This window comes from Phaseolus vulgaris, chromosome 4, assembly GCF_000499845.2.
Source record: "Phaseolus vulgaris cultivar G19833 chromosome 4, P. vulgaris v2.0, whole genome shotgun sequence".
In the NCBI taxonomy this organism is placed as follows: Eukaryota; Viridiplantae; Streptophyta; class Magnoliopsida; order Fabales; family Fabaceae; genus Phaseolus; species Phaseolus vulgaris.
Genome location: NC_023756.2, coordinates 7,933,041 through 7,953,968, shown reverse-complemented (window position 1 = coordinate 7,953,968; position 20,928 = coordinate 7,933,041). Strand labels below are relative to the sequence as shown.

The window sequence follows — 20,928 nt, the reverse complement described above, 5'->3', positions numbered from 1 at the left end:
TAAAATTACGGTTTATTAAAAATGATTTCACGTGATTGTTTCATCAAACTATTTGATAACAAAAAGGTGATTGGATTGCCAACATGATTATTAAATAATCAATCAAGATTATTACTTAATATGAAACTAAAACTATTAACAGAGAAAAATATAAGGACAAAAAAAAGCCTTACAAGAACTGTGAAGATTGAGGGCAAAAATATTCAAGAAAAAATAGAGACAAAAAATAGTAAACCTTAAAATGTGGAAGAAAAACCACTTTTTCATGCCAATCTGGAATTTCAAAGACAAATAATAGAAAAGAAAGATTCCTTGAATACTTTCATCAGTAATAATACATTCACTAAATAATTTGCTTTCATCATGTCATATATAAAATAGAGAGTCCAATGGCCCAATTTCCTTAAACAACCAACTCACCTACACAAAAGAACCATGATTAACACTAAACATTGGCAACAAAAAATGGAGGATGCTTCCATCAAAGTTTTAGTATGAAAGCAGATTAAAGGTTGAACTCAAGCCATTGGAAACATCAAACAGAAAAGGCCAGCTTTAGAAAACAAATTCTCAAATACACTGTGGCTTGAGGCAACCATTCTTGTCCATGCAATCCAATATATACATTCATTCCATGCTTGTAAGACTAAGTTGGAGTTGTTTTGTACCCCACATTTTTTGGCCTTGAAATTTTATCATTGTGGCCAATGGAACCAACAAAAAGCAACACATTATCACCCCTTGTATTCTTATGCAACATAATGCAATGCAGCATAAGCTATGCTTTTCGACTCTCCAATGCCAATACCAAAACACAAGGATCACTCCAACTGAGTTCTACTTGCCTTGCCAGAAGGGGTATGAGAGGCAGTTCTCGGAGAAACCAGAACAGCTTCATTGGTTGTTGCTTTCATGCCTCCCATTTCTTCTAACCGCTTCCATCGGGCCTCACGCTTTGACTTCATATCCTTCTCTTGCGCTTCACTTTCCCGAACTTTCATCATGCACTCTTCGTAGAATTCAGGGTCGGTGTCCGCGAATATCTTGCGGACATTTATCGTCAAGCTTTGGACGGCTTGGTTCCAGTGGTTTCGAGCATTTTGTTCCAGAGCAGGTAAGACAATGGGAAGTATAATTTTGTGGTTCTGCTTGATTAAAGTCCCAATGTGATCATTATTCCACAAGAACAAAGCCCTCTCTGCTACCTGCAAATTAAGAAGCAATCAAAACATATGAAAGAGCCTGGGAGTAAAGTGATGTTGTAGTAAAAATATCCACTCTTCAGAATTATGCATCACAATGTCAGCAATTCATGCCATTGTTACGTAATCCTACCAAGAATGATGAGCCAACTCGGAATAAAATGGCAACACTTTTGCCTAATTTTTGGGAAAGGCATCCATAGCAGTGTTTAATAGTAAAATTACTTCTGATTTTATGTCTAAGGGTTTGTTTGTTTCATGGATTGTCAAATTATTCTTAGGAGAGTAAATTAGGTAACATGACATTGTCATGTTTGCTACAAGCCTTAAAATTCCTAGAGAGTTGATTTTGATTCCCAGGAAAATAACATTCCTGTTTTGCTTGGTTGGTTTTTGTTCCCATAGTGAGGGTTGGGTAGGTTACTTTTCCAAAGGAATATTGGAAACCTAACTATCAACTTCTATTCGTACTCTTTTTCTCCAATCATTTAAATTTTGAAGGAGTTTAATTTTTATGCACTGTTAATGGAAAAAGTGTTACTCTGTCAACCAATCATAAATCATTGTTGATATGACTGACTTTTAAGATAATTATTGTAAAAGTTAACAAACTTCCCAATAGATTATAATTGGATGACAGTGCAAAAACTTTCTACACTGTCATTGTACTCTTTGATAAAAGCATCAAATTCTGAACAAATATGTTTCTTAATTTATCTAGAACTAACATTACTAGTCATAGTATTCTTGAGAATATCATTCTTGACGATGCAATCTATCTTGAACCAAATGCCTCCTATTATCACTGTTTTTATCAGTACTAAAAAGAAAAGAATAATAGAAGCTTGCTAAACAATGGACCCTTGGCCAAATAAAGAATCCAAAATCCAAGCTATGATGAAAGAGGACAAGGAAAATTTGTGTATGTGCACGTGGGTGTGTAAGAAAGAGAATATTGGGTGCAATCTTTGTGGTTTGCAGAATTAAAACAAAATCTTCACTTTAGCCCCACCATTTTGGTTATCTATAAGAAGGGTGCAACATTTACCACTATTTGAATTTCATAGAATTTTTTATCCGAAAGTAAGAATATAGCATGCATATCTTATTGCCAAATGATTTTTTCAACTCTCAAAACTCATACTTGAGTACATAACATGTTTAACAGAAAAAAAAATTATGGCTTTACTCTTGACAATAAGTCGTGGTTAAACAAGTATCCAAACTAAAACATAAAGGCATTAGAATTTGTTCCAACACTCTAGATTCCCAGTAATGTACTTTTACAAGATAAATGTAAACTTACATTTTCAAGTGTGGATAATTGAATTTAAGAGAAAAATAAATAAATATAGGCCAGATGTTAAACTTGACAATCCAGCAAAAATTACAGACTAGCTATGAGACATTATTTAAAATAAATGAGGGGAATGATTACCAAAATAAAAAATTCAGGGATCCACTTGCCCCCAAAATTAGGGAAGTTTAATATTAAGAAAGCAAACTCCACCCTTTTTGTCTCAACAATTGCTTAAAAATCTTTTAAAACATTTTAAGATGATGTAACAGTAAGAGGAGCACAAGACCAAAGGACAGGGTCCCAAGTAGTACCTACTTTCTAATTTCAATAATAAAATAAGTTAAAAAATTACTAGACATCGCTCGGCATGATTTCTCCAATGGGACAACCTCCTCCCACTCTCCTATGGAGGCATGCACAGGGGGAAGGATAGTAACTTTATTTTCTTTAATTTAGCATAATTTTCAGTCATACACAATCAGTGCATACTGTATATTGTTTTACAGATGGAATAAGTAGCATCCTCTTCCCTTGCAATTCAAGAATCTCAAAAGACGGATCCTGCACTGCTAGTTATACAATGAGAAGTTAAGAACAGATGCAAGAACTTCATGCTTTGAAAGTGAAAGCAGAGGAAATGAAACTTCTAGAGGATTTATTACAATGTGACAGCTGAATGCACCAGCAGCAATAATAGGAAAAGGTTCCTCCAATATGTTAGAATGAGAATTTGAACCTAACTCAACCCCAAAAAACTAATAGTAAGTTGAGGTTTGCATCCTACCTATATATTGTATATTTTCCTTTTCACTAATCTATTTGGGATTAAACCATCACCTTGAGGTGACATTTAAGGGAACCCAACCCTCAAAAGAGGTCGCAACTTAGGCAAGTTAGGGGTAACCACAATTAAGGCGACTTTCCAATAGATACATTCCAATAAATGTAGTGAAGAGTGAATAATTTTGGAGCTGCAATTACAGTTTCTATAGTATATTTTGACTCCATAAAAGTACAATTATAGAGGACAGTAGTTGTGAGTTTGTCAACTGAGTGAGGTTTGGATAGTAATCAAACTCCTAACAAAATATGTTGTATACTTTGACCAAATTTCTCATACTTTTTTGTATGGCGATTACACCTATGAATTTACTTATCAACTACAGGCTCGTAAACCAATGTTGTCAAACTTGAGGATTCTAAGAGGATCGGAAAAGAGATAAAAACTCATAACTCAAGGATATTAACTCAACTCCTAAGAGTTAATAGTATATTCAATACATATTACAACTAAAAATAGGTTCATAGTTCATAAAATGGTCATGCATAAAACAACTAATAAACTATCCAAGGAAATCCTTCATATTAATAACTGTGACCGCTTGATGTCGTGTTGATGAGTGGCGGCAAGCGCAAGCGGCAGTGCATGGCAGCGATCGCAAGCAGCGGCAAACGACGGCGAACACAGCGGCGGAGAGGGCAAGCGGTGGCGAGAGATGGTCGTGGGTTCGTTTCGGGAGTTGGTTTTATGGGGTTCTTTCTGATTTGCTTACTAACCCTAGCAGAAAAGGAGACGAGTAGGAGAATAGAGACGGTCTAACGATCCTCCAATTCACCGAGCAGCACGCCTACTAGCACTGATCCGCGCAGCTCACGATCTGCCATCCGAGTCACCTCGCCTGCTCCTCCAAAATCGTGTAATCATACGAGTTTGCTAGTATACTCACGATTTTAACAACATTGTTGTAAACAAACACAATCAATGATAAACACCAAGTATAACTATTCTGGCTATCGTGTCTATAATAATAATATAGATGATAATACCAACTTTCAGTTTGCACATTTGTCAGCCCATTTTTACCCTTTAACTATTGCTGATGCACTGCAACAGCACACTCTCTCATAGGGGAAATTGACTATTATAGGGAGCCTAAATCTCACATATAGTATGGGGTGTTTGGTGAAGTACTTAAGTGACTTGATTCTCCCCTTGATAGCTACTGCTCTCAGACTTGGGAATTATAAGGTGATTGAAACCCACATTGAGTGGTATGGATGTTCAACGGAGTACATATGTGGCTCAGTTCTGCCCCCTTTGATAGCTAGTTTTTAAGGGAGGGTTTCCAGGAGCTTGGGTACTTTCAATTGATTGCAGGGTCCATTGCTAGAGTCTCGAAACAGTATATACCTACAGAAGGGCTAATCAAAAAGGCTGAGTGAGACATTGTAAAGTACAATAGTTGGAATGTCGGCTAAGAGGCAGTGCTATGAGAGGGACTTTGTATATTACAGGGTGTCTAGTTCCCACATTGAGTAGTATGGATACTTAGCAGAATACTCAAGTGGCTGGGTTCTCTCTCTTTGACAGCTAGCTTTTAGGGGAGAGTTCCCCAACTGTAGGGTGTTTATCACGTCCCAATTTTCTTATTCTTTTTGAAGAAGTGGTATGCTGTAAATTAATTGTTCTCGTTCTTCTCATTTTACAAGATAAAAAATGTAGACAACACACAAAACAATCTTTGTCTTTCCACTGGTCTATAATGAATGCATTCAAAGTCAACTGCACAGCATGAAGAAAATATGTGCACCATCTTTTCAGCAGCCCGTACAAATACATTTTCACTGAGTTCCCATTGCAGTCTACAGGGATCCCCAACAACAACCGCCCCACAAAAAAATTAACACAATTACACTCAATTCAGTAACAGAAACAGATTACCCAAATAACCTAGCAATTCCTCAAAGAAAATAAATTGTCATAGAAATAACAAAAAACCACAAATCTTTCACCAAAACTTTGTTCAAGCATTCTGAAAATCTATCAGAAAAACAAAAAAACAGAGATGTCTAAGTGAAAGCAATAAACATTGGAAACAGAAAAAGAAAGCCACATTAACCAATTCCTCCATCAATTTTCATAAGTAAAGTTCACAGAAATGAAGAAAATCATATTATGAGTTAAAAGTGGGCACACATTTTAAAAAAACTGCATGTAATCCAACATTAAATTATTATCAAATTGCATTACAATTTGTCTTGTGAGGCCCATATTTCCTGACTAACATATAAAACAAAATTAATTGTGGGTTTGACTTATTTTTGTCAACTTTTTCATATCTTTTAAGATCCATGTTTGGCTTATATTTTAAAGAAATAATTAATTATTTTTGTCAACTTTCCGAGAGAGCTTCAAAAACAGAAAAGAAAAAACTTCTCCAGAAATAATCCTAACCAAAAATGAACTAGGATATTATTTGAATATGAAAAGTGGTTTCTTCACCAATTTTCCCCCACAGTATGTCACAAATCAGGCAACAACCAACAAGCAAATTTAGGCTTCATTTAATCTATTTTGAGGGTTGTAAAATCATCACAGAAAACAAAAGAGAAAGTGGAAACATACGGAAAGTACTATAATTAACTAACCTGGAAATGTGAACTGCTCAAGCAATGACTTATTTGCCGGAACAAGGGTACCATGCATCGTTGAAACTCTGCAGGTTGAGTTGCTTCTAAGACTTCCTCTAGCTCCCCTATGAACATAACCTCCTTAGAACTATTTGTAATGGGCCAGTATTTTAACAATCCCCGTATAACAGTATCAGCAAGCTTGCAATCTTTTTCCACAAACTGTGTAATGCAATAAGATAATTGCTGGTGGTACATTGGTATGCATTTTGGTTTATGAAGAGGAATAAGTGCTCGCACAAGAAACAGCTTGTGCTCTTCTTTCAGTGGCAAAGCAAATCCATTGATTATACTTCCCAAGATTTCTAAGAGTTCTGCAATCCCATTGTGTTTCTCAGTTTCAAAAATGAAGCGGTAGAATATATTGTTGATTGCTTTTCTGATGAATGGTCGGTGCACCATAAACTTCCCATAAATACGATGAAGAACTGTCTTCAAGTATTCCCGTTCCCTGGAATCCTCTGAATCAAAAAGGTCTAACAGTCTCAGGACAAATGAATGATCAATATACCTTTTTGCCAACTTTGCATCAGTCTCAGGTGATGTGACAAACCTTAGAAGCAGTTCATACACAATTTGCAAGAAAGGCCATGCAGGGTCCATGGAAGGTTCTTCTTCATCTACATCAAATGCTTCAAGAGCTTTGTTCTCACGAGGAGGAGAAATAAATGTCCGGAACAAATTTATGGACACCATTTTTACAATTTCTTGCATCACAACATCTGTAAACTTCCCATTAGCAGATGACACATAATCCACAAGTTCTACTAATGTTTGTCGCTTAATTTCCTTTTCTTTGAGGTTCTTCGTAGGGTCAGTCATGTCAAATAAAATACAGCACATTTGCAGCTTTCTTATAAACAAATTCTGCTTCTCTGAATTTGGAACATCGCGAAAACTTGGCAAGGCTTCATAGGCAGAAACTGGAAAACTCCCATTCAGATTCAGTTGAGAGTTCATAGCTTGGGCAATCTTGTCACCATGATTCAATCCAGGAACCAAATTAGAATCAACAACGCCTGAAAGAGTTGAAGCAGTTGAATTTCCATAACGCTTGCCGGCTACATCGTTGCTCCTCGCACTTGTCGAAGGAGTTGAAGAGGGCGTTGATAACACCCCTCCTTCCCTACTTTCCCCCGATTTGGAGGGCTTCCGAGGGAGCCTATTTAATATCTGCTTGATCATAACTTAAAATTGGCTCAACAAAAGATTTTTGTTAGAACACACTCCTTATTGAAACTCTTCAAAACATACAAAGCAGCAACCTCAATCAGCAAGTTAGCCAAGCAAGTGCTAACTGAATCTCAGACAGAGACAACAGCCAATGAAACAATAACCTCTCTTCAGCATCAACTCTCTTAGCCATCATAAGATAGTATCATCTTTGCTAAACTTATCAACAAAAAACACTAATTGATGGCAGCCAGAGGATTCAGCAAAAAGTTCTTTATCAACATCCATGGTGCTTCTTATTATGACAAATCTGGAACACAAACAAACTGCAAACTCAAAAATTACCCCAAATCCCTAATATATTAAAAAAATAACAGGAATCCAACAAAATAACCCTCTCCCTTTCCTACCAAACTAAATAAATGGAACAACCCTCACAGTTATACCAACCCTTACGGTTATACCAAGACACAAACAAATAACCCAATTTTAAAAAGAAAAATAAACAAATAAAAATTGAAAATTGAAAATTCCCTTGTCCATTGATACCAACCAACTAATTTATAAATTTGTGTATCATTACGTAACATAACATAACACCGTAAGCACCAAGAGAGAAACTTTGACTTGTTCATTCAACTACAGTGAGAAGAAAGGTCTACCTCAACAATATAGCTGGATCAGACAGCAACAGGATCTGGGTCCGATCCACGAAAATCCCAGATGAAATTTCCGCTGAAAGGCGTTGAGGGACAATGAAACGCGATGTAGAACAACCTTAACAATCGAAATTCCAGGAAAAATAAATGGGTACGGAAGAAGAGAGAAAAAAAAAAAAAAGCAAAGGTTTTTTTGGTAGCAATTACGTAGTAAAAGAATTTTGAAGAATTAAGGATGCTGGTCTTTGCCAAAAGAAAAGATTGAAGTGCATCTTTGAAGGGGCAAAGAGAGAGAAAGAGAGAGAGAGAAAGAGAGAGAGAAAGAATAAAGTGAGAAGAAGCAAAAGCAATCACTGGCTGAAGTAGTAGTTCTTATTATGGTCTTGCTAGAAGAAAAAGAAAAAACAAATAAATGAATAAAAGTGTTTTTTTAATTTTTATTTTGCTGGTATTTCCCTTTTTTTCATCTTCTTTATCACTTTTCACTTTTTTTTTAATTTATCATCATAACAAATTATTTTGCACTATATAAATCATAATATAACGCATGTTGGGGAGAAGCAAGTTGCAAGTTGAATTTCTTTTTCCAGTTTGAAAACAAAATGTTCAGAGTCTCTACAATTTAAACATTTGTTACGTAAAATTCTTACACATGTATTCTTTGTACAGATTTTTTATCCTTATTATATCATTAGTTATATTTTAAAATTAAAAAATAAAATTAACTATTTATTAATATATATAAAGAGATTTCTCAATTTAGTATACATATTTTATTTTTATTCATTAAAAAATAAAAATAAGTTATCTAAATATTAAAAGTCTTAGACATTTTAATAGCATAACATAATTGCAAAGACTCTCAATAATATAATATACTACAAATTACTTTCTACTACTTTTTTATTATTATTAATTTTTTTTTCTTAAACAATACAAATATATGGAATGCTCTTTCTTATTAGTACTAATAAGGTAATTAAATATCACCCAATTATATTTTCTCTTCCCATAAATTGAATAGTTTCATTATAATTTAAATATACTAAATTTGTTTTTTAATATAAAATTATAATTTAGCGAAAAGAACTTAATTTGTGTTTTATTTTGTGTCATTTTTTTATCATGAATGATTTTCTAACGAGTTTTATACCATCAATGATTTTCTAACGACTTTTTTAACTAGTGATTACCATCACTAACCTCGTTTTATAGTGTAAAAATCAATTCCAACAGCTATTTTTAGTCTTGGATAGTAATAATAAATTATTATAAGTAGCTTTTATGTTATGAATAATAAAGTGATAGAATGGGTTATATTAATAAGGATCACATTAATAACAATTTGTTTACATATAAAAGTGGTTATAATAAAGAAATCTTCTTTATTTATGGTTATATATAAATATTTTTTTGTTAATTTTTTTTATAAAAGTTTTCTATTATATAACTTGACATCTCAACTAAACTAACATCTCATGTAACAACAATTATTTTGTCATCACATGAAAAAAGTATTATTAAAAAAATACAAAAAAAATTATAAAAGGATTAGACCAAAACTCATATGTTAACAAAAACGGTGTATAGGTAGACTATACATATTCATAAATAATTCTAAGAACATACTACATGGATGCCTATTATACCAATGAAATGATTATCTATGAATAAATTCTAAATTAGTCAACTTATCACACGCATCCCTTTCACGAAAAATATGAGTAACCCTAAACCTAATTTTCCCATAGTAATTAATAATTATATAGTATTTAACAATAATTATTATTTATTATAAATATTTTATATAAAAAAAGTTAATAATTAACATTCTAACAAATGTTACATACTTCATATATCTATATACATCCATATGATGTTACATTCTTCTACATATAACTCCTAAACTTGTACCTACATCTCCTCATGTTCATAGTACAATCATAAGAGTGTATAAGATAGACAACAACAAAAACAAAGTAAGTTATTTAAAATTTAAAAGATAATAATACAATAAAACAATTCCATTTAATTTCATTATAACAACAAAAACATTTGTCCTTACATCAATAAATAACAAATGATTATGCACATAAAAGGCAATGTCAAATTCAACAAATGACTAACACCTTCCGGATTACTTGTATTAAGTATGTCCTACCAGATATCAACATTTGATCCAATTTAAGACTTAAATCAATAACCAACCTAAGAGTCAAGGATCACGTGAGTTCATTTCAACACAAGTTGCATATCCACATATCATCGTATGCGAGAATTCCCCATCAACTTCTTAGTAACTAATATCTTAGTCTATGACTTAGAATATCAGTGAATCAATACGATTTTTGTTATATCGTATCCTTACTTAATACATTAAATAATTAAGGGTTTCATAAATTTGTGAATTTACATTTTCATACCTATATATATATATAGTCTAAATCCCTAAACCTTCAAACATTAAAGTGATACATTTAAAATATGCTTATAATGTCATCACAACATAATTAAAATTGTGCATATCAATATTATTTAAATAAAATAAACCAATAATATTTAACACAATATCCACTTCACATATCATGCTCTCTTACTCCATATCATGCTCGCTTATTATATTGCATCGTAATTAAAAAAAGAACTAATAAAGCATAAATTATTTCACAACAGTTAAATATAATAAGTTACACCAAGTTCTACTCATATAATCAAACTCAAATATAACTCATAAGAAAGCCAAAAGAATTGATAGTTTGATATTTGCTCACTAAAACAAACATAATTGGACTTCTAGACCTCCTTAGAAAGTTAATCCAAGGCTACAACTTTCGTGGAGATCAATAAGCCTAATTCAAAAAAAATGATCAATTTAGCAAATTTGACAAAAAAAATTCTTCACTTACTCGTAGGTTCAAATTCGTTGCACAAAGGGGATCCGCTGAGTAGATTTTTCACAATAAAACTAACTTCTTCTCTATCTCGAATTTGTTCGAAAGTTGAGGAGGGTAGTTGGGGAACCCACTTAGTGGTTTATGCAAAAAAATTGAGTTCTCTAGAGTTCCAAACTACTCGAACACCCTAAATTGACATTTTAGTCTATAACAAAATTAACACATATTGACATAGATTTCAACCACTAACTATTATTATTCAAATAGAGCATAACAACCTAAACTCAAGTGAAAGTAAACAACAAAGAGTTGCCTAATTTCAACTTATAACTTACACTTAACATTTTTAACTTTACAAGTTACTACTGACTCCAAACTAAAACAATTAAAGCATTTTACTACCAACATGGTCATCCAACATGGAAAATTTGATTGTCAAACTAATATTAATATCAACAAATCTTCAACTTACGTCAACACTACAAATCCAATTGAAACAAAATTAAGTAAATTAACCCTTTTTGCACTTACTTGCTCAAATTGGACAACATCAACTGACTTCCAAAATTATATTCACATAACCAAAGTTAATTATACCAAACTCAATCATACAATTCTAAACAAAACAACGAGTTATCAAGATGAACCTATCATACCTAAATTCAGATGTTTTAATACAATCTAACATTCACCAAAATTTCTTCCAAACTCTAATGTTCCGCATATCTTCCAAGTTCAATCTCAGCTAAAGGATAAATATTCAATAAGTATTCACCAACTTAAGCATTTACCTTTGCTTATTTAGAAAACAAATAAGAATAGTTTCCCTTACCTAAAAATCTAGCTACTCCCACAAAACTACAACAATCCTAGTCCTTGATTCACACAAGAATCTTAAACCTACCCGCATAATCCTTTCAACATCAAATTGAATATACCACTATGACTCTAAACTATCATAGATTCATCTTTGTCCAACACACTACACATACAAGCACACAACATAAGGATGCAAACCGCCCTTCTTGACAACAACCCAAGAAATAAGGGAACAAAGAAGAACTCATTCTAAACAAAAATATGGTAAGATGAATATCTTCTATTCCTTACTAGTTCTACTATGCTAGGTTCAAATCTTAAAAATGATGAACAATTAACTCAAAAAATCTAGAGAGAAGGTAAAGGAAAACTATTTTTGAGAGATTGTAGTTTTTATAAAATAAAGTGTCAATAATTTTGTTTTTTAAGCTTTTTTAAATTATATAATAAAATATTTCAACTTCATCTCATTTCAACCACATTCTTGTGCGTAACATTGAATACTTTGCTTCAAAATAACCACGACTTGAACCAATTTATCTAAGATGTAACATTGTAACACAAAACTGATAAAAACACCACAATTTCTTTCATTCAAACTACACAAATTTAATCTCAAGCTCAAATATTTAAAATTTGTTGAAACAACACAACCTTGAATAAAACTTAAAATATTGTGACCACGTCACCTTCACATCCATATCATCTATCCCAAGCTTCTATCAAAAAGAAAATGACTTCCCTTGCATGTAATTCCTTATTTCAAAGAAAGTTTCAGTTTAAGCAAGAAAACTACTCAAAATATAGAGATCTAGATCAAAACATCCAAACATAACCAAACCAAATTTAAGTATGAGCTTAAAAAAATTGATAGGATCACTTTTCTCAACTAATCCCACTACACTTGATGACAAATTCACAAGAAGAGAAATAAAATAAAGAATCTTTATACTAGACAAAAATATACTTTGTTTGAAAATTTGATAAGTTAGAAATTATCATTTTTCTCCTCAACAAAATGTAATTACATTCTAAAATAGATGAAGACTAAAAAAATAATTTAGAAAGAAGATAAAGAGAAATTTCAAGATAGCGAGAAATGAGAATAACGCATTACAATTAGAATGTTAAAAGATAAATTATAATTTAATTATATTTTAATTAATACAATTTTTTTTTTAGTTAAAGCTAAAAGTAACATGAAAAAGTATTATAAGTTAATTTTAATTTTACAATTTTTTAATAAATGTTTATAAAAGAATAGTGTTTTATCTGTCATTTGCCTAGTTTTATGAAAGTAGTAACTTTTTTAGAAGTAAATTTTTTTAAGGTATATTTTTTAATATGTAAGAATACGAATGAAAAATATTATTATTTATATTTTTTTGTATAAATATTACATATACTTTAAGATAAACTTATATTATGAAACCCATCATTGCATGACACTATTAATATGATTAGTATTAATATATAAAAGCATTCTAGTTTTTGTAATTTCTTCTATACATATTTTTTAAGAGTCTTACTCCTACTCGGTCTATATGTTTACATTTCTTTTATGATAATGAAAAACGAATATAGTTAAAATTTGGACATAATTATTATTGTAGTAAAAATAATCATTAAAATAAAAATAAAATAATAATAAAATATACTTAAAAATAATCATACAAATATTTTTGATTTTATTGATTTTATAAATATGTACTAAGAATAATCTTAGAATTTTTGTTCTTTATTGTGAATAGTCTTCTTATAGGTGATGAAAAATAAAAACTTCATGTTCCTATTTGACATTTTCATAACAACCGTAAATAATAATAATATATGAAACTAAGCTATTTAATTAAAATATAAGTTAAATTTTTTAATATAAAAGTAATAAAATGGGATTGGAAATTTGTTAGAGTGTCACCCAAGGTTGATAAACAAATATAATAATACGAAGAAGTCAACCTAGTCGCATTATTATAGATTTATTAATTGTTATAGATAAGAATACCAATTGTGTACATATTTTTTTTAGAATTTTATTCCTATTTTCACAATATTATGATAATGCTTTTGTATAAAAAAAACTGTGTTGACTGTTATTTTATTTTAGAAACTACTTTTTAGAAAATATTTGTGTTTCCATTATTATTTAATAAAATTTTAAGAAAATTGGTGTTAATAGAATGATTTTAAAATAAATGATTTGTAATAATATATCAAAAGTGTGATAATAACTTTAATTAACTGATAAAGTAAAATTACTTTTGAAGTGTAGTAAAATATTATATAATATTTCAATCTCAAATTTAGAATCAATTCTTTTAGATTAAAATTTTCCACTTTTTAAAATTAATATAACTTTAATCATATCTAATAACACTTGAATTCAACACTAACTATAATAAATTCATACTAATTGATCATGGCGATTGGTGGAAAATTTAATTAAGATATAGTGATTTGGTGATGATTTTTTTATATCATGATTTAATTATATCTTCCAGAGAAAATGTTAATATGCCTGAAAAACTATTTAAAAATTATATTTAAAATGGATAATGTCAATATAATGCTTTTTTTTATATTATGATTTAAATATGTTTTAAATTTACAATATGGCTATTAAAAGGCTATATATTTAAATTTTGGAAATTTTATAATATTTTCTTTAAAAATGGACAGGTATTGTTGCTGTTTCCAAAATTTCGTGACACACGTACCCACGTGTTGCACTTTTGTGCTAAAAGGTAATCTAAATAATACTATTTTCTGTCTTATATATATACACACACATATTAAAAAAATATTTTTCTACATATAAAAACTATATCCTTTTTTAAATGTATTAGATATTAAAATTTTTATTAATTTTATAGAGGTCTATTGATCAGCACGTTTATTGAAAAAAATATTTTTAAATTACAAAATAATATTATTAAATATAAAAGAAGTTTTAGTATCATATGATACGTACTTTTTTCTAATACATTGTATATTATTAATTAAAATGTTATGGATATTAATATTATAAAAATCTATTTTATAAGTTTAGAGGAGAAGGTTTAAACTAAATATAGAATGAAATTTTTTATTATTTAACAGTTATAAAGATTATATATAATATAAACTATTTTTTTATTTAAAATATTTTGTATTTCTAAACTCTAAAACTTTTGATTTTTTTTTTCAATTTTATGAGACTGTTTCTTATCCTTTGTTTGATTAGAACGTACACGAGACTATTTTATGAATTATTTTATATTTCTAGTTGATGATAGTATACAGGATAATTTAACTTAATCAAACTTTAAGTTTTTTATTTTTCTTATATTTTGATGTTTGATTCTTAGTATTTTTACATTGTTGAGTTTTTGTGGTTCCATGTGAAATTTTGAGTCAACTATATTAATTTTTTATATTATAAATATATAATAATGTGTTTAGTTTTTAATAAGTTCTTTTAAGAGTAATTTAGGATTTTCTTAACTTTTTTAAATTTGGTGTTATCCTTTAAGAAGCATAGACATTTAGGGAAGAGAAGTTAAATGAACAATATTTTAGTTTGAAAAAGGAATTTACAATTATGAGAATGAAAATGGTTAAAGTAAATGTTACAATATATCTTTGTTAATTTTGATTAAGTGTTTTTATAATGAAATATAAATCATAAAATTACTTTGTCTAAAAGACGTAAGTTCTTTTAAGTAACAAATTTTGTAAGATATAAGTGTTTCTTCTAATAGATGTTACACCATCTTCTAGTCTTTGTTTCATTTGATAATTGAAATCTAACTCAAATAATAAGAATAAAATAATATTTTATATGCTTATTTTATGTTTATCATGAATTTTTTATAAAATTCTCGTCTATGTTTATGATCTCTTAAAAGACACGATAAAGCTGCTCCACACAATAACCATCCTAACACGCCTTTATGCCAACTCTGGAAAGGCTATCTTCCTCGTATGTTCTATTGAATCTTTCTGCTAGGCCATTCTATTGAGGTTTTCATGCAACCGTCATCTGCCTTGATATGCCATGTTCTCTACAAAAATTATTAAACAACTCTAGATATAACTCAATGCCACTATGAGTTCTCAAACATTTAATTATCTTACCAATCTAATTTTCGACTAGAAGTTTCCAGTTCTTGAAGTTCTCAAATGCTTCATCTTTGGTTTTATGAGGGTAAACCTATTACTTCCCTAAGTATTTATCAAATATTGATAAGAAGTATCTGGCACCAGAATATGATAAAGTAGAAGATGGCCCCATAAATTAGCATGAATTTAATCAAAGGTCCCCTTCGTTCTCTGCTGACCCATGTTGCAATGAGTTTTACGTTTCTCTTGGATGTAGTGTTCATAGAATGCTAATGGTCAACTCTATCACTTCCAAACAGTCTTGTTTATCCAACTCCACTAGCTTCTTTTCACTTACATGACCTAACCTTTTGTGCCATAACTATTTTGGTGTAAACGGTCATTTCAAGAGTAAACGCTAACCTAGAGATTATAAGACCTTCCGAGGCATACAAACCATTCTCTTCAAACTAGGTACATACTTAACTTCTTCAAGCATTCTCTCTTTTCCATCATAAAGATGAAACTTAATCATTTCAATACCAATTACCTTGTAGGACTTGTTATCACCAAGACAAACAAACCCTTCTTCAAGTCCTACAAACTATTGAAACCATAGACAATTAGGTGTCATACGAAACGAAAAACCAAAGACACAATCATCAACACTACTCAACACCATGAGGACCTATGATGATTCATAACTGTCTTCTACTATAGTTGCTTCACCAAATGTAGACGGTCCATCAAAACATTTACTAGACCCAAAGGGTCTATCAGACTATCCACTCTTCTACTTTTGAGAAAAATATTTTCTTGTGTGACCTTCCTTCTTACAGTGATAACATCTAAAAGACTTCACTACGTTCCCATCACGAGTCTTATACTTATATATCCATCTAACATTTCCTCCCTTTTTATGATTAGATGGTCTTCCTTTTGCTACTAGACCATCTTCAGAATTTGATATCTTTACATCAAACTTCTCATTCAACTTTTTCGAGTTCAAGACAATCTAAACCTCCCCGAGAGAATTTTTTTTTCTCCCATACAGTAAAGTCTCCTTCAAATGATCATGCATCTTTAGCAAGGCACACAGTAACAAAAAATGCTTGATCTTCATCATTAATTTGAACAACAACGTTTTTAAGATCAATAATCAATTTATTAAATCCATCCAATTTTTCACTAACAACCTTATCACTACTCATCTTAAATGAGTACAACGTATGCTTCAAGTCTAGATGGTTAACAAGGGACTTGGTCATATACAAGCTTTCAAGCTCGTCTATAATCTCGTTACAGTCTTATCCTTCGAAACTTGCCTCAGAACCTTGTCACAAAGCTTAAAACAGTTGCACTATGAGTCTTCTCTAACAACACAATCCTATCCTTTTCGGTCATGGATTTGTCAAACTTGGATTCATCTTCCAAAGCTTCAATAAGACCTTGTTAAATCAAAAGAACACACATCTTTAATCGTTGTAGCTCAAAATCATTCAAGCCAGACAATTTATCTACTTTATACGTTGCAGAAGTCACGATGGTTGAACATAAACACAATTCATTGATCTGTCAAACCCTCAAACATATCACAAAAATGAAGAAAAATTCAATTTTTGGGAAGAAAATGTAAGACAGGTAGAATAGAGCATCAAGAATCACACACAAAACAATTTAATGTGGTTTGACTGAAAACTCAATCTACACCCGCAAACAAAATTTCACTATGAATAATATTTGATATTAAAACACTAAGCTTCTCTAAAGTTTCACAGTGAACTCTCACGTTAAAGAATAACCGTCAAATTCAAGTTCCTGTATACAAGACAAAAATTGTCTTACAACTTCTAACTAAGGACGTGTATCATAAGAACTAACCACATGTACAATGATTCAGTTACAATAAACGTGAGACACCATCAATTACTTGGAAGTTCCACAAAGAGAAACACGATTCAAGATTTAATATTCGGATTTTTCATAGATGAAGACTAACTTATCAACCGATTCTAATACTCACCAGACAATGACGAACAATTAGACGATCTGAAATCAGTAAACGATGACAAATTGATAGATGAACATACTGCTAGACGATTTAACACCTCCAAACGATCTAAAAACTCGAACTTAGATACCAAATCTTCACAATATCTTATATAATACAATATCTTATATTATTTTTATTTTGACAACGTTACTTCCACTAATAAACTTGTTAAGAGTGAACAAGAATCTTCAAACTCGTACTAAACGAAAATTAAACTTTTCAAAATATGACATATAACAAATGACCTAGTATTAAGTTTTTCCTCAAAAACTTTACCACAATGAAATAAATTATTACCTAGCAGTGTCAGCATCCATTAATGGTGGGTCCAATTCCATTGGCCATGAAGATCATAATATAATTTGGATTATCCTACTCAGACTTTGAAGAAGGTGCCATGAACACAGTTTAGGATGTGATTGGGATAAGCCATATTTTGGATAATAATTTCATATCATGATAATGACATTTTATTATTAAAAAACTATCAAGATCTTAAGGCTGAACCAAGATAAAAAAAAAAATTCATTGTTTCCAACCAGTTAATGAATAACTGTTAAATGTTACTTTCAAATAATTTTTCATACAAAGACCACACCAACATTGAAAGGAAATGAGTGGTTGAATAATTTCAATCATTACTCAAACATTATTGCAAAAAAAAAAAAGAAAAAAAAAAGAGTGAAAACCCTACCAGTTTCATTGTAATCGTACCCTACATAGTAGTATCATTAAAAACTTGAATTCTAATCATCAATTATTACAGTGTTTTATAAACTTCGAAGCAAAAATTATTACTTTAAATTATGGTGCACAAGATATGTAGAAAATCTCAAACTATATTTCACAAGCTATTGGTAGCTAATTTTATAAATAATTTTAAACTCTCGCGTATTATTGTAATAAAAGTTTAATATACTATAGAAATGGTTAACTTATAATTGGAAATTAACAAAAAATTTAAAATATATTTTAACATGGAAAATCTCTCTTCAAAAAAATCTTACTAGAATTACTACATCTATTTTCTAGCTATGTTTCACATATGTATCAAGATTTATTTATGCTTAGAAGAATCTCCATGCATTGGTTATTAGATTTTACTTTTCGGATTGATATATGTCTCGCTTAAATTGAGCCTAAATTCTCCACGGGTGATGTAAAATTATTTTTTTCATTAAGTTTGTAATTGAATTTTTTATAAGAAAAATTGGAATTAATTTGTTTATAAGTTAAAATTGGTTTATATATGACTTACTTTATAAAGATTTTCTTATATAATTTTTTTAAAAAAAAATTATTTTCAATTTCTTAATTTATAAGAAGTTTTTTTTTTTGTCACCTATTTTCTTTTTTCTTTTTTTATCCTCTAAATATAAAAGAACTTCTAGATTAATTCGTCCAAAAATATTCGTACTAATATGCATACTTTTACAAAATAATAAGAACTTTTTAATATAAACTTGAAAAGCATCAAACTATATTTACTAACATACATTCACTTATTCTTTTTTAAAGAAAAATGCTAAAAGGAATTGGTTCTTCTATAATAAGTGGGTGTATGCGATTTTTTAGAAATATATGAAAAGTTATAATTAAATTTTCTTAATAAATATTTTACTAACACACGTACAAAAAGGGAAAAAATGATACTTAGGGATGAAAGATGGGATGGCATGCCATTTCGTATTCCACATAATCCATAGTTTGCACATACCAAAGAGATAAGTACATTTATCTTATAGCTTGCATAATTGTTTTAATCTTTTATTGTTTTATTTGTGTGTCCAATATAATTAAATATTTTTCTTTATTATTTTATTGACATAAATATTTATAAATACAAATTTATATTTTACGCTAATTTATTTCTTTTATAGTATATTTTCTTATTTATTTATAATAAATAGTAAATAGTTAATTTTTAAACCCTTTTTAACTGTTATACTTATAATACATTTTTATTTTTATATGAGATATTCAAATTTGAAATTAAAAAATTATTAATAACTGTTTCATTTTATTTTTTTTTCTTTTTTACATTTGTGCACGTAGGCCAAAATGCTCGTGGTCATGTAAGGCATGTTGAGTAAATTGATTGAGATTAAGAGGGCATGAATTAACTTTTTGAGTGTCTTTAGATTGAGGAAGGGATGCGTGAAAATTTAAGAGGGTGGATGTGCGAGAATGTGAGTTAAAAGTGTGAAGAAAATAAATGTGTTTAGATTGGAGTATGTTAGGTTGTGTTTGGATTAATGAAAGGATGTGTGAGGATTTGAGAGAAAAGTATGAAGAAAGTGAGTGTGTTTGGATTGATGTATGTTAGAGTAGATTTGTAAGGAAAGTTTATTAGAGTTTGTGAGTGATGTAATGGTTGTGAAGTTTTTTTAATTTCTTTTTAAAGTATAAAATGTAAGTTTACAAATTTACCCTTGTATTTAAAATTATTTAAATAATGAAATATGATGTATTTTTCTGTAGATTTGAGTTAATTGAATATTTTAAATTATTTTTGGTACAATTGAATAATTTATTTTGATATCTTTAAATAATTACTTTCGAGAAAAATACGAGTTACTTAATATTATCGAAACATGAAAATAATCATAAAAGTAATATTATCTAAGCCTATACAAATTTATTGTTATATTTATTTATACATTTTGAAAGTTTTTTATATTCATTGATTTATATTGTATGTAGATACATAACCATGTAAATATTTTAGAGGACATTTTATAATAAAAAATATTATATAGAGAGTGAATTGTACAACAAATTTATTTATAAAGAAGAGAAAATATATAGAATAAAGTATGAAATATCATAATATGATAATTATGACGGAAAAATAATAAAAATAAAATGTATTATTATATATATTATTCATGAATGACAAAGCAAAAAAGAAGGTCAAAAAGGGGAAACACCACCATTCCCTCACATCTTTGCATATGAGGAGGATGAGAGAAATCATTGTTCATGCAGATTCACTCTTCCCCTTTCTTGCATATCCCTTGATCCAAACCATGGATATGTATTCACATCCTTCATCTTGAACAATACATGTCTTGAAGCAAATCGAGCCTTAGAGGGGATGTGTGATGACAGTTTATGAGAGTTTGTGAGTAATGTGATGGTTGTGAGGAAATTTTAATTTTTTTAAAAAGTGTAAAATGTGACTTTAAAAATTTACCCTTGCCTATTAAAGAAATTTAATAACAAAATGACTTTCTTTTGTTTAAAAATGAACAACTTTAACATATATTTCGTAGAT

At 29.8% G+C, this 20,928-nt stretch overlaps 1 protein-coding gene across 2 annotated transcripts; it reads right to left on the bottom strand.

Annotated features, from left to right (window-relative positions):
- Positions 1-295: 295 nt before the first annotated feature.
- On the bottom strand, positions 296-8,184 carry LOC137837145 (serine/threonine protein phosphatase 2A 57 kDa regulatory subunit B' theta isoform-like). Of its 2 annotated transcripts, none has more exons than XM_068646021.1 (3): positions 7,809-8,184; positions 5,932-7,456; positions 296-1,205 (listed from the first exon to the last, which is right to left on the bottom strand). In XM_068646021.1, exons 2-3 carry the CDS (start codon positions 7,156-7,158, stop codon positions 822-824), a joined length of 1,611 nt encoding a protein of 536 aa, XP_068502122.1. In that variant the 5' UTR covers positions 7,159-7,456; positions 7,809-8,184; the 3' UTR covers positions 296-821. The 2 variants fall into 2 exon arrangements, with proteins under 2 accessions (XP_068502122.1, XP_068502123.1); XM_068646022.1 differs by having other exon boundaries at positions 5,932-7,472; positions 7,809-8,153.
- Positions 8,185-20,928: the final 12,744 nt, after the last annotated feature.